This window comes from Phyllostomus hastatus, unplaced genomic scaffold, assembly GCF_019186645.2.
Source record: "Phyllostomus hastatus isolate PE091 unplaced genomic scaffold, TTU_PhHast_1.1 phas_contig_477, whole genome shotgun sequence".
NCBI classification, from domain to species: Eukaryota; Metazoa; Chordata; class Mammalia; order Chiroptera; family Phyllostomidae; genus Phyllostomus; species Phyllostomus hastatus.
This window is the reverse complement of record NW_025333889.1, coordinates 534,546-548,899: the sequence shown is the minus strand read 5'-3', so window position 1 is coordinate 548,899 and position 14,354 is coordinate 534,546. Positions and strand designations below refer to the sequence as shown.

The 14,354-nt window shown below is 69.1% G+C and overlaps 1 protein-coding gene across 6 annotated transcripts in view; it reads left to right on the top strand.

Moving 5' to 3' along the window:
- Positions 1–2,573: 2,573 nt before the first annotated feature.
- SNED1 (sushi, nidogen and EGF like domains 1) overlaps positions 2,574–14,354 on the top strand; it is a 52,857-nt gene continuing 41,076 nt past the window's right edge. For all 6 annotated transcript variants that reach the window (XM_045845856.1, XM_045845857.1, XM_045845855.1 and 3 more), the window contains exons 1-3: positions 2,574–3,012; positions 13,040–13,327; positions 13,863–14,003. In XM_045845856.1, the coding sequence (XP_045701812.1) occupies positions 2,800–3,012; positions 13,040–13,327; positions 13,863–14,003 (642 nt within the window). In that variant the 5' untranslated portion in view covers positions 2,574–2,799. The remainder of the gene's footprint in view (positions 3,013–13,039; positions 13,328–13,862; positions 14,004–14,354) is intronic.

Genomic DNA, 14,354 nt, shown 5'->3' with positions numbered 1-14,354 from the left:
TGGTGACAGGGGCGGACCCTACCTGCCCCGCTGGGCCCTGGGACCTCCCGGCCTGGCTCCCAGTCCCTGGGGCCGGGGCTCTGGTTCCTCCTACGTGGAAGGATCGGCTGCTCTGGGAAGAGCCATGCCCCCTCGGCCGCCTCACGGAGGGAATGAGAGCAAGTTTGGGGCGGGGGGGCCGGTTCCGCCAGGCAGACGGGCCCACCCCCAGCACCCCCACCCAGAGCCCCCACCTCAGCGCTGCGGGGAGCAGCCTCCGGCCAGGTGAGGCCGCCCGCCACCTTCCCCGCACGGAGCCCCCAGTCCTGGGGCGTCGGGGGCCGGCTCCGGGCACCCCGTCGACACGGCACACAGGCCCAGGCCCTAAATCACAGTGTCGCGGGCCTGTGGGGAGGCTCGGGTTTCCTGCCGCGGAGCGCGAGCCTGCCGGGCAGGGCCGGCCGGGGCCTGACGAACGCGGACTCTCCGCGGCCGAGACAAAGGCGCCCTTGAGTCCGGAGCGGAGCCCGAGCGGGCACATTGCTGAAAACTATTTCCTGATAATATTTTTAGCACCTGAAAAAAAAAAAGGCTTTCTTTCCTTTTTCGCCGGTGGCGTTGTTTTTGTGCGTGTTGTTGTTTCTGGAATGCAAAGCCCACTGTGGCAGCGGGGGGGCTCGTGACACGGCCCACCCCACCCCCACCCGCCCTCCTCTGCCGGCCAGCCGGGCTCAGATCTGCCCAGGGCGAGGGCCGTGGGGGTCGTCGGGCTTGGCGGTGGGGGGGCGGGGCGCTGAGCATCCCCCATCCCGCACCCTGGAGCGTGCCAGTGAGTGGCCGGGCTGGGAGCCTGTGTCTACACGGCCCCTCCAAGCGCACCAGCAGGAACAGGCCCCCTGGGTGCCCGGGGCTGCGCTGGGCCCTGGGGCAGCAGTGCCCTCGATGGGCCCCCAGGGGGACCCAGGGCCGGGCCTTTCCTAGGGGCCGCTGAGGCATGTGCTCAGCTGAAGGTCAGCCGTGCCCAGGAGGACAGGGAGCAGCAGTGGGGCAGGAGGTGGGCAGGTCTAGAGGGGTCAGGGGTCAGGCCCTGAAGCCTCGGCCCTGCTTGGTGCCGTGTGTGTGTGTGTGTGTGTGTGTGTGGCACACCTGTGCACGAACATGGACATGCAGGTGAGCTGTGAGCGTGTGGACTCTCTGTGTGAGCGTGTGTGTGGGAATACACGTGTGTGACAGAGCACAATGTGTCTGCACTGTGGGAGACACACATGTGAGCGTGGACACGGGTGTGAGTGGGTGTGGCCAGTGGGCACTGGCCTTCTCTCCCCAGCTGCCCTGAGAGCCGCGAGAACTTGGGGTTCTGTCCCCAGCACAGCCCTGAGAGCAGCCGCTACCTCCGACTCCTCCCCTCCAAGGAGAGAAGGCGGGGGCCGGCGCCGTTCTTGCCCTCCCTCCCCCCGCCCCCCGCGGCCATGGCTGCCCCGCGGCCTGGGTCTCAGGCACTAGGGCCACGTGTATGGGGCACCCACTCTCGGGCGTGCCCGTGCAACACCGGCCCCCGGAGGTCCTCCCCGGCCCTGCCTGCACCCCAAGGGGACCCGAGCAGACCTGTGGCCCCAGAGTCAAGCCCCCCGCCCCCACAGAGCCCCTCCCACCCATTGTGAAAAGTCACGTCAGGTGCTCCTTGCTCTGACTGTAAGCCGACTGGCTGCTCCTTGAAGACGTCCCAGAAAACATGGAAAAACACAAGGACAAATGTGAACCCCCAGCCCCTGGGGGCTGCCGGGCCTGTCCTCCTCTGCTCATCTCTGCCTGGAGGGGGGGTGCACCTGTCTCCAGGGGCCCGGGGACCCCGGTCCGCCTCCCCCAGTGCCGGAGGGAGGGACAGACCTCTGCCTGAGGCTGCGTTGCGGGGGGGGTCTGCCAAGACTCCCCTTCCCGGAGGCTCCCTCGTGCCCAGAGCCCACCAGGAAGCCTGCGGGTCAGAAACACTTTGTTCAACACCCTGAGGCCCCCCAGGCCAGGGGTCGTCCCCGCGTGACACCAGGTGGGAAGCCTCGTCCCCTGCACCGGAATCCGAGGTCCCCCGCCTCCGGCTGGGAGTGGGGGCAGCGTGGGGCAGGCGGGGGGCTGGCCTCCAGCCTCTTCCGGGAGGGTTCATCAGGCACGGCTAAGCCAGGGTCGCCCCCCACCGATGACTCTCCGCCGCGGGGCGCAGGGCACCAGGAGAGCCTGCCTGTCAGGCCCAGCGTCTCTTGATGTTGGCCTTTCTGTCCCCACACTGCCCAGTGGGCAGGACGGTGGGTTCCCGAAGGAGGAGGACGGCCCCTGAGCCAGGCGTGCGCCCTCGAAGCCCCCACCTCGCCAGGACCCGGGCCAGGAGAGCCGGGGGCCGCGGGGGCCGCGGGCTGGGCCTCCAAAGCCGCTTGGCCCCAGGAGGCGCCCCGGGCGCCAGGTCAGGCTCCGTGCGCCCCGGTGGGCCTGGCGCTTTAAGAGCCGCTCTATTTACATGGCCCCGCCCCGGGCCGGTGGCCGCCCCGCTGGATATTTAAATCGCGGCCCCGGGGCGGGGCCGGCTCCGAACGCGGTCCCGTCCGGCGCCTTCGTCCGCGAGCGGTCCCCGGAGCGCGGCCCGGCAGAGCTCGCGGGCGCGGGGCGCGGGGCGCGGGGCGCGGAGCTACCGACGGCGCGGCCGCGCTGCCTGCACCCGGCTCCGCCCTGCCAACCGCGGCCTCGCCCCAGCCCGCGGGGACCGCGAGGCCCCGCTCTGTCCCGCTCCGTCCCCGCCGCGCCCCGCTCCGTCCCCGCCGCCGACCCCCGGCGATGCCTCCCGGTGCCGCCTGGGCGCTGCTCTTGGCGGCGGCCCTGGGGCTCGGGGCGCGAGGAGTGCGCGGCGCGGTGGCGCTGGCCGACTTCTACCCGTTCGGCGCGGGGCACGGAGACGCTGTCACCCCCAAGCAGGACGACGGCGGCTCTGGGCTGCGGCCGCTCTCCGTGCCCTTCCCGTTCTTCGGCGCCGAGCACTCCGGACTCTACGTGAGTACCCGAGCCCGCGGGCGCCGCGGGGGGGCGCTGCGCCCCGCCGCTGCCCGCCGCTGCCCGCCGCCCCGCGCCCGCCGCCGCCAGCAACTTGGCACCGCAGCGGCCAGGGGTGGAATGAGGACAGCGCTTCCTCCCCCGGCGGCCAAGGCCGGACAGCGGCCGGGGGAGAGGCGCGCCGGGCGGGGGTGCGAGCGGCAGCCCCACCACCTTGGCGACTGCTGCGCGGCGCGCCCTGCCCCCGCCTGGCCCGGGTCTGACCAGCCTGGAGCTTGGGCAGCGTGCACTGAGCGGCTATCGGGCGCCTGGTTCCCGTCTCGGCGGGGGCGTCCGGCCCGGTCCTGGTTCTTTCAGAGAGCAGGCATTGGCCAGTTCGGTCTCCGGGCGACCAGGGTGGACTCCCCCCCCCCCACGGAGGGAAAGACATGCAGTGCTGCACCCCGGCCGTGGGCATTTACTGTGGGTGGGCCTCCGTGCACTGGGTCCCGCCTCCCGAAATCACCCTGAACCCAGGCTGGAAAGGGGCTGGCAGCTGCATGTCCTGTCACCTCCCACACCAGGGCCCTGAACACAGCCCGGGCCACTTCCACCACCACCAGCAACACCCCCCCCCCACCACCAGCAACACCCCCCACCCCGACCGGCACCCCTCTGTCAGCACTGTCACCTGCTCCGTCTCCCCCACATCCATCACCACCCCCATCTTGGGCACAGCTGTCATCTTTACCTGCCACTGCCCACAAGGCCTCTGCCAGCCCCTCACCACCGAGGTCCTCAGCGTCTTTGGCTCCCTCTGCCCCCCTCCGCCCCCCTCCGTGGCCGGTCCACACCGGCGGCTGCGTTTCCCGCGCCCGTGCAGAGAAGCCTCCTCGCTTCAAGGCAGCGTCTGCTGGTGTGGCAGCGGTGGGAGGGGGCAGCCGTTCCCTCTGCAGATGCTGCCTGCTGGAAGTCCCTGGGGCCAGGGCCCGGTCAGTGGGGTGGGCCTGACTTCGGAGGCCCGCGGGGTGAGCTGCGCAGGGCTGTGCTCTGCGTCTGCCGGGGCTGGGGAGGCCCGAACGGCTCGGGAATGGGGAGGCGCATCGCAGCGCCGCGACAGCACGACTTCGGAGCGTCCCTCGGGGGCTGAGCCGGGCTCCACGTCCCCGCTCCCAGTCCCCCTCGAGCCCTGATGCACCGGCCGCCCCCTGACCGGCCTCTGCAAACATGGCCCAGGCCAAACAACAGGAGAGAGGGCTCCAGAGCAGATGGATCCGCGAGCAAAAGAAACGGTTTCACCAGAAACCAGCGCTCTGCCTGCGGACAGAGCAGGTCTCCGTGAGAGCTCTCCCCAGCACAGAGAGCACCGGAGAACCCTCGCCCGTGTGCGCTCAGCATGAGCCCTGCGCCGCCTCCTCACCCGGGAGGAGAGGCAGCCGAATTCCCGGGGGGGCCGTGCTCTGGGGCCCCTCAAGAAAGTAGCCCCGGGGCTCCGTGTCGGGGCGCCCAGCAGACGGCGTGGGGTGGCCCTAGACTCGCCACCTGAGGCGAGAAGGGAAGGCAGTTGTTCTGAAGGGAGTGAGCCCACGGGTGCCCCCAGCCGAGCCCCCTCAGGCGAGAGGACCCCCCACTGCATCCACTTGGCTGTGACCGTGTCCAGCAGGCCTTGGGCGGGCCAGCCCTGAGCCCAGGCGCCTGTGTCCAGCCTAGTGGAGACCCTCTGCGGGCCAGCTCCACCCCGCTGGCCTCTGTTGCCTCCGTCCCCAGCCCAGTGCTCGGCCCGGTGAGTGGATGGTGGATGGACAGGCGCCTGCGCTGCCTGGCAGGGCCCACTTGTCGCAGGGCGTGAGGCCAGGAGTGACCCTGCTGGGAGACGGGCTCTCTGCGTCTCCGTCGGAACGGCACATGGGCTGCAGCCCAGCGAGGACCAGTGCGGTGGGGCTTGGGGGCCCCTTTCCAGAAGGCACCGCGCACGGTGCCTCTTCTCGGGTCACAGCGGCTGCGAGGCTATGAAACCTGCAGAGGGAGCCTCGTTCTGCTGCTCAGGCCCTGCATGGCGGCCCGTGGTCCAGGGAGGGGAGCTGGGGGAGGGGGGGCGGCCACCCCTGCCACCACCACCACCACCACCATGGGGGAAGGGGCTTCCCCGCAGGTGCTGACACTGCCCAGGGGTACAGACGGCAGCTGTGTGCTGGCCTCTGGGACCGGCGAGGTGGAGCACCCATCTGCTCAGGGCAGCAGGGGACCCAGCGGCAGCCATTCTGCAGAGCCCCAGGTGCGGCCCGGCCCAGGGCGGGGCCACGCAGATGCAGAGGAGATCCTGGTCTGTTTGTCACCAGGAGCTGCCGCCAGTGGCCTCACGTAGCACGTGACCGCTCACCTCTGTCCCTTCGTTGGAGGGAGGCTGTGCCAGGCACCCTATGGGGGGCCCAAGCGTCTGCGATAGGGGTGCAGGGGCTGGGATGGGGGTACGGGTCTTCTGGTCGTGTCTCCAAGGCTGAGCTGCTGTGGTAGGGGTCAAGGTGTGCCTCCAGGGCCCCTCCCGCCCGTCACCCCAGGCCCCCTCCAGCCCCCGCTGGCCCCTCACCCGAGTGTCTCTGACCCTGCTGACCCTCCGTGTCCGTGGGAAGACTGTCCTTTGCGGCCAGTCCCAGCACACAGAGCTGCGAGCGGGAGCCGGGGCGGGCCGCGTGCCTGTGGAGGCAGCACCGACAGTGGGTTTGGCAGAGGAAAGCTGCGCACACCCCCTCCACCCCGTGTACACGTCCCCCCCCTGCCCCCCCCCAGAGCGGGGCGGCCATGGCTAGTCACTTCCTCCGCAAGCCTCAGTCTCCCCTCTGTGCGGCAGAGTGCCCCATCTGGGCATACCCGTGACTCTCGTCCGACCACCTAGACACCCGGCCCGAGCCACAGGGACGAGCCGGCGAGATGCAGGCAGCCGCTGTTCCCGTTCCGGCTGCAGATCCCTCTGAGTGCGTGCACCGGGTCAGAGGGACAGTCCTTCTCCCAGTGTCCCCCTGCGGCCCGTCGCCCAGGAGGGCACCCCCGCCGGCGCCCCTCTCTCCCAGAGGAAGGAGCCACCTCACCAGTCCCAGGTCAGCCTGGAAGTGGCCGTCCTCCCCACTGCAGCATCGCCCAGGGCCGTGCACACGGCCAGGGTGGGCCCTGGCGTGGGAGCCCTGCGGGGCCGCCCGGAGCAGGGTAGAGACACACAGCCCCGGGCCCTCCCAGTGCGCGCAGGCCCCAGGGCCAGCCTTTTAACCAGTGTGCCCGCGCCTGCCCAGGGCCCCTCCTGAGGAGCACTCTTCCTCCCGATGCACCCACCGGCCTGGTGACCCTCCCTGGACACTCCTAACCCTGCAGGACCGGCCAGCACAAGCTGCCCCCAAGGGCCCTAGCTATGGGTGCTCCTTCACCCCTGGCTGCCAGGCTGAACTGGGCATGCTTGTGGTCAGACTGATGACCAGGATGGGGGCAGGGGCCCCAGGACAGAAGCAGCTGGACGAGCCTGGGCCCTGGGGTGTCCGCTCCTTGGGTCTGTGAGCAGGCGGCCGGGCAGGGCCACCCAAGTGGTTTTGCCCCACCCCCACCCCCTCCACAGAGTCCAGTCTCAGTGCCTCAGCCTCCACAGCCCGGTTCTTTGCCAAGGGGGACGAGTCATCTGTTAGCCGCCGGCATGTGCGCCCTCAGAGCTCTGCACACAGCAGCAGTCGGGGCCACGCTGTCCTCCAGGTTGGGCCAGGGGCTTGTCCAGGACGAGACACAGCCCTGGGTCCTCGAACACAGCCTGCCGCCTGCTCAGGTCCGGGACGCGTCGGGCACAGCCCGGCGTGGAGGCTTGCAGGGGGTGGAGCCTGGAAGGGGGCTGGGTCCCCAAGGAGCAGCTGCTGTGGGCGAGGTGAGCTGGCCCAGGTGTGTGTGGGGAGCAGGGCGCATCGGTCCCCGTGCAAGTGTGTGCCCGGCTCAGGTGGCCTGTGGGTGTGGGGGAGGGCACGGAGCTGCTGCCTACTGGCAGGCACAGCCAGGGGCCTCTGCAGGGCTGGGCCCTGGCCCTGGAGGGGTGCCCAGCCAAGGGGCACCGGAGGTGAGGCAAAGAGGTGGCTTTGCCAGGGAGGGGGAGGCAGGAGCCTGTGTCTGCACAAGGCAGGAGAGGGGCCGGCAGAGCCGGTGACCAGACACGGGAGAGATGGGTGTCTGAACACCCAGGAGAGGCAGCCCCTGGAGGAGGGGCTCGAAGGGCCAGGCTAGGGAGAGGTGGAGGGGCAGGGTGGGGCACCCATGGGGGTGGGGGCAGTGGGGGGTCTGGATGCAGACAGCAAGAAATGCAGCCCAGGCCCTGCAACCCAGCAGGGCTCCCCCCCCCGCCACCCCGGGAGGGCAGGGAGGGCTGTTTCCCCAACAGCTTCTCTTCCTCACCCCTGGGAACTCCGCCTTCACCGCACCCCCACCCCCACCCCCACTGGGCACTGGCCCCACTCAGATCCCCGCCCCCAGGAAGCTGGCCTTGGCCCTCCCCATCCTCCTGCAACCCCAAGGGCGGCTCCCCCAGGACCTCCGGACGGTGCCCGGCCAAGGGCAGCCTCCCCCTCCCCGGGCTGGGTGAGCGCGGCCTCCGGGCCTCAACGGGCCCTGCCCCCTCGCTGCCCTGCGGGCAGGACTCCGGTGACTGTGCTGTGAGAGGGGCCCTGGTTACCCAGAGAGCTGCCAGGAAATAAAAGACATGCCTACATTTCTCAAAACAAGCTTATAAAAGGCCTCAGGGGCTTGATTGTTGTATTTCTGGCAGAGAAGTCAAAGCAGGAACCAAGGCCCGCCCCTTCTCGGCTCGGATGTTTGCAGAGCTGGGGTGCCGTGGCCGCACACGCGGGATCCCTGGCTCCCCTCCAGGCCGCCCGCGCAGCGCAGCCCCCTGCCCGGCGCAGTGGCACCAGCGAGCCGTGCCCTGGAGCCTCGCCTCTGCCGCTGGGGACCAGCCAGTGTCGCTCACACACTCACACACTCGGGGCAGGACCGGAGGTCGCCTCCGAGAGACTCTCCGGACACTTCCGCTCCTTCCTGGTCTTCTCCGGGTCGGAAACGCCCCCAGCGCCGTCCGTGTGCCTTCTCCGGAGACACGGGGCAGCCGGCCAGCCAGCCCTGCAGGAGAGGCCCGGGGCCCTGCTGGCCAGCCCCCTGGAGGCCCCACCAGCCCCACCCCGGCCCCAGGGCAAGGGTAGGCCTCCGTCGTGCCCCCAAGGCCACCGCCATCCACAGGGTCACTGCAGGGCCTCTCCCAGCCGACCGGCCACTCTCCTATTCAGCTTGCTCGGAAGGGACAGGATGCCGCTCCCTGACCGGAGGCCTCCTGCACCCACCCCCACCCCCCCGGGCCAGGAGGGTGCACCTGCCGCCACCCACCCCGCACTCACTCAGCTCCGTCCCCCACAAGCAGCCTGTGTGCAACCCCACCCTGGGCTGTGACCCCAGTGGCACCTGGCCTTTCTCAGCAACAGGTGCTGGGACACCAGAGAGGTGGCCCTGCTGGAGAGGGAAGCGATGGCCAGCGCTGAGCCCGTGGCCCGGGGCTAGAGGGCCTGCTGGGAGGCTGCAGGGGCTGGGAGGCTGTGGGGGCTGCCCAGAAGACCTTGCGCACAAGCACCGCCCACTCCCCTTCCTGCTCCAGGGTCTCCCTGTGCTTCTGCGAGCGTCCCCGGGTTGGGCGGGTGCTGTGGGGCAGCGCGTCCAGGCGGGGACCCCAACCCCAGGCGGGTCCCTGGGAAGGGCGAGCCGGCAGGCCCTCAGCGGGGGTGTGGGCCTGTCCACAGGCCTCACTCTTTCTCCGTGTCTCCGAGTCCATGGTGCATGTTCTACTGAGTAGATAAATAATGATAATAAAACCGGTGTTTTGAGGGAAGTGGCCTCTGCCAGGTGCGAGCAGCTGGCTTCCCTGGGTCTGCCACACCCAGCCCTCCGGTCCCGGCCTTGTCCACCCCCTCCCCCAGGAACACCCAGAGCTCTCAGCGGATACGGGGCGTCCAAGGCAGTTCCTGCCCAGGGGACGGGCCTGCCAGCAGCCTGCTTGCCCAGCACCTGGCCCCATCGCCTTCTCTGCTGTGGTCCTGGCCCTGCCCGGCCCGGCCCTGGCAGGGGAACAGGGCCGGCTTGTTCTGCCTCCTTCCTGGACCCCTGGGCTCCGGGCCCAGGGCCCCTGGGGAAGGCGCGCCAGAGGGAGGACGGAGGCCAAGTGCTGGTGGGCAGGCCGGAGAGGCCCCTGCACACACCTGAGAGGGGGACTCGCACTTCAAAGGCAGGAAGGAAGCTCGGTCTGCAGGAGCCACAGCGGGAGCCACAGCAGGAGCCGGGCCAGCCGTGGGGGAGGGGAGGGGGCCACAGGAAAGGCAGGGCAGGCAGGGCGGGCAGGGCGGGCAGGGCCCGGCCCAGCAGGTGGCCCACGGCGCTGCCTGCAGCGGAAGCCCAGCCCCGGAGCCGCCCCCAACCCCAGCCAACCGGTCGGGTCGGGTCGGTGGGCGACAAGCCCGGCCATGGCTTTGCCTCCGCAGCCCACAGCCCTCCCCTCTCGCTGGGTCCGTGGGGCGCAGGTCTCGGAGGGATCCGGAGGCAGGGGGCCTGGGAGGCCAGTCCCCGGGGGAGAACGACGCTCCCTCTGGGCACCTGTGAGGGACCCAGACTTCCTTGTCGGGGCTGCAGTGCGCTCCCACGTTAGTGACCCCACCAAAAGTGGGTGTCTTTGGTGGCCAGTGTGCACTCTTCCCAGCGCAGACGCACCGGCAGACGGGGGCTGCGGACGGGGGCTGCGGACGGGGGCTGCGGACGGGGGCTGAGGACGGGGGCTGCGGATGGGGCCGGCAGGCTTTTCCAGCAGCGGGCCAGGGAGTGGGCACCTTTGGCCTGCGGCCAGGAGGGCTCCAACACGCTGCTCGTCTCAAGCCCCACGGACAGCATGTGAACAAGCGGGTGTGGCCTCGCCAACCAGCCTGGATTTACCACCCAGGGCGCGGCACAGGTCGGCCACAGTCTGGCCCATGAGCTAGGAATGCTGTCTAAATTCTTTTTTTTTTAAGATTTTATTTATTTATTTTTTAGAGAGGGAAGGGAGGGAGAAAGAGAGAGAGCGAGAAACATCCATGTGCGGTTGCTGGGGGCCGTGGCCTGCAACCCAGGCATGTGCCCTGACTGGGAATCGAACCTGCGACACTTTGGTCCGCAGCCCGCGCTCCATCCACTGAGCCACGCCAGCCGGGGCGGAATGCTGCCTAAATTCTTACAGTGCCGTGAAAGCAAAAGCACGAAGAAGGGAAAGGAATGTGCGACAGACAGCACATGTGGCCCAGGGGCCGGAGGACGTCACTGTCTGGCCCTCAGGGCAGAGCCCGCTGACCGGACCGGACCATTCACCACCACCCACGGTCAGCGAAAATCTGGCGTGTCCAGTCCCAGAGAGCAACCTCACGGCCAGGGCGGCCTTCCCACAAGCTCCCCGAGCTGGGGCTGGGGCTGGAGGGCTGCCGCCACCCAGGGACCCCCGTGACCGGACAGCCCACGAAACCAGCGGCTTTGCTGGCGCTGGAGTGGGCCAAGAGGCTCCCGTGTGTCACAGAAACCGGGGTGACTCCTGCCACCCGAGCCGTTTGCACGAGGCCTCCGACGCTGCGCGTCAGCCCACCCCAAACGGAGCCTCGGGCCAGCGAGCCGCCAGCCCCGCAGCTCACGGCAGCTTCTACAAGCCCTCCCCGTGCGCCCCAGCAGAACCCCAGCTCTAAACAGGGCCTGGCTGTGACCAGAAGCACCTCCAGAGTCCACAGTTTCTGCAGGAGCACCTGGGCGGGGCCTCGCAGTGCCCTCTCACCTCTGAACCCACGGCGCCAATGGCTTCCCAGCGTGGCAGAGCCCCGTTCCAGCCCCACTCGCACGGTGTGGGCTCGGTTCCTGTGCATCCGCACGCTCGGGGGCTCCTGCGTTTCCGACAGCAGCCGCCCCAGTGGGCGGGCGGCGGCCTCGCGCTGTGACTCTGACGGGTGTCTCCCCGATGGTCCCTGCCCACTGGCCGCTCGGGTCTCTTCTTTGGGGAAATGTCTGTCTCAGGTCCTCGGCCCATTTTCGAATCAGGTTGCTTGGGCTTTCTGGTTGCGCTGGAGGAGTTTTCCGGTGCACCCTGGATGTTAACCCCTTATTAGACACGTGACTCGCCAGTGTCTTCTCCCCCTGGGGGTTGCTGTAACTTCCTCGGATGCACAGAATGCTGTCAGTTTTGACGAACTGCAGTGGGTGTTTTCCTCTGTTTCCTGTGCCTCTGCTGTCACACGGAATCACCGCCAAGGCCCGCGCTGCGAGGCGTCCGCGCTGTGTTTCCGTGCGAGTCTCTGTTCTGTGCCCTTGCACCGAGGTCTGTGACCCCTTCGCGTCCCTCTCTGCACCTGGCGTCGGGCCGGGCCCCACTCCCTGGCTTTGCCCACGCAGCGCCGTTTCCCCAGCGCCACCCGTCGCCAGCCGCGTGCCCACGCGTGCGAGGCCCGGTCCCCGCCGTCTCTGCCTGGGTGCGGCGCCGCCCTGTTCGGGCCCCTGCCACTCTGTGGTGAGCTCTGAAGTCAGGAGTGTCAGTCCCCCAGCCCTGCTCTTTTTCAAAGCTCTTTCGGCTGCACTCCCGATGAGGTCTCAGGCTTGCGCTTTGTTTCTGGGGACACAGCCGCTTTCTCCTGTGTCGGGCCGTGCCGGTGCCCAGCGACCCTCTCATCTCATCTCTGCCGGCTCCTGCTGGCGGCGTCCCACCCCCTCGCGTGCCTGCTGCCTCTGACTGTGTCGTGGGCTCCGCGTGCGAAGCATCAGCCGCTGCCATCTGCCTCCAGAGCTGGCCTCCCTCCGCTTCTGCGCGGGGCTGAGAGGGGGCGCCCAGCGGGAGCTGCCGCAACCCAAGGCCCGGGCCTGACGGAGGGCGGAGAGGAAGTCCACGTGGAACTGCCCCCCCACCGAGTGCTCCCCCAAACTGCAGGGGGCGACCCTGGCAGCCCCGGCCGTGGGGGTGGTTTCCTGGGCTCCCGCCTCAGGCCAGCTCTGAGCTGCGACGGCCGCCCCGTCTCCTGTCGTGAGGCCACGCAGATCCCTTGGGGAAAGGGCTCCGGGTGCCAGGGCTGCTCCAGTCCCCTCGTCCTCCACACAGAACCGAGGCTCCCTCCCCGGCTCGTTTGCTCCATGGCGCCCTTAGAAGACAGGTGTATTGATCGGCCTGGTTTGCTGGTCTGGGTACCAGCCTGCCCTCGCCTGAGGGGGAGCCCTGAAGGTCTTTTCTACAAGCCCGGTTCTGACCCCAGCTTCCTGAAGCGCCTCAGGTCAGCCTAGAGCCGGCTCTCTGATCGCTGACTCAGTGCACCTGCCCAGCACCCGCGAGGCCAGCGCCAGTGTCAGCCCATCTCGGAGCTGAAAACATGGGGCTCAGCGAGCCAGGGCTGCCCCTCGTGACGGCACAGCCAGTGGGTGCAGGGCTGGGGCTGGACTCCGCCATGTCCAGCTGGAAAGCCACTGCTCCTCCCCCTCCGCTCGGGAGCCTCTGGGGCTCCCACTGCCCATGCACTGAGCACAGAGGCCCAGCTGGTCCTCCAGACCCCTGTAGCTGCCCCTGGTGAGGCTGGCCCCAAGAAGCCCTGCCTCTGCTCCATGGGCACTCCTCCCCTCACCCCACCCTCCAGACCCTATGAGGCCGGGGCCCTACCCTGGCCTCCCGAGGCCCCCGGCTGGAATGGGACCCAGGAGTGGGGCTGCTAAGCAGGCCTGAGCACCCCACCTGCCCAAGACCGGAGCCCACACTGGGCTCCCTGACCTTGGAGCAGCAGCATGGGGCTGGGTGCCCTGCAGGGCACAGGGGACACAGCTTGCCTAGGGGGAGACAGAGCAGGCTGAGGGGTCCCATGCCTGGAACCGGTGACTGTCAGGCCATCTTGGGATGCCCTGGCCAAGGCCAGCTCACCCTACAGGGGCCGGGTGGCAGAGGGTGGGCCATGGGCCCACCGGCTGCCTGCCGCCCTCACCAGGGCCCCTCCGGCTTCCCACCCGACAGGTGAACAACAATGGGATCATCTCCTTCCTGAAGGAGGTCTCCCAGTTCACCCCGGTGGCCTTCCCCATCGCCAAGGACCGCTGCGTGGTGGCTGCCTTCTGGGCGGATGTGGACAACCGGCGTGCAGGGGACGTGTACTACCGGGAAGCCACCGACCTGGCCACGCTGCGCAGAGCCACGGAGGACATCAAACGCTACTTCCCCGAGCTGCCAGACTTCTCCGCCACCTGGGTGTTCATCGCCACCTGGTACCGCGTGACCTTCTTTGGGGGCAGCTCCTCCTCCCCCGTGAGTTTCTGTCCTGGGGAGGGAGGAGGTGCCGCCGCGCCCTGGTCTCCCTCCTGGGCCGACCCCCAACCTGCTGAGGAGGGGCGGCGTGGCTGCCGGCCCATAGCCAAGAGGGAAAGCGGGATTTGGGCGCAGGAGTGACTCGTCGAGGTCCCAGAGCCTGGCTGGGAAAGGGTGAGGGGCCCTCTCGGTGCCCAGGAAAACCCCCAATGCTCGGGGAAAAGCAGGGACATGTTAGCAGGCTCCCCACTGGGAGTGCTGCAGTCCTCAGAGGGTCAGAGGGTCAGGGTCAGGCAGGAAGCGACCACGTCCTCCATGCCAGTCCTTGACGGTGCCGAACAGAACAAACTCGAGCTCAGGGGTAACTGAGCACTTTGCCCGGCACAGTCAGTGCTGGCGGGCGGCCCCCCGGGGTGGGAAACCCCAGTGAGCACAGCGCTGCCCTGGGGCCGGCCAGCCATCCGGTCGGGGACGGGGACGGCGAGTGCGGGGATGGTGGACGGGGCGGGACCCTGTCAGGCCTCCTCCTTGGCAGGTCAACACGTTCCAGACGGTGCTCATCACAGACGGCAAGTTCTCTTTCACCATCTTCAACTACGAGTCCGTCACGTGGACCACAGGCACGCACGCCAGCAGCGGAGGTGATGCCACTGGCCTGGGGGGCATCGCGGCCCAGGTAGGGCCCCGCTCCCACTGCCAGCACCGTCACGAGCTGACGAGACAGGCAGCCCCCCAACACACAGCCACTCTGCGTGGAGGCCTCTCTCAGCCCAGAACCCCCGACACACCCTCGGGCTGAAGGCGCCTGTGTCCTGAGCACACTGCCGGGCCCTGCAGGGCCAGCTGCAGCAGGGACAGAGGGTCCTGGGATCTCTATGCGCCGACTGCCCACAGGCAATCCCGGGTGTGGAAGGTGTGGTCAGGTGCCACTGCCCAGAGATGGCCAGTCCTCTTTGTGGCTGTGTACCCCCATCCACTTCCCCTAGGGGAGGCCCAGAGCCCTGGCAGAGTCACTGGAGAGGGGCTT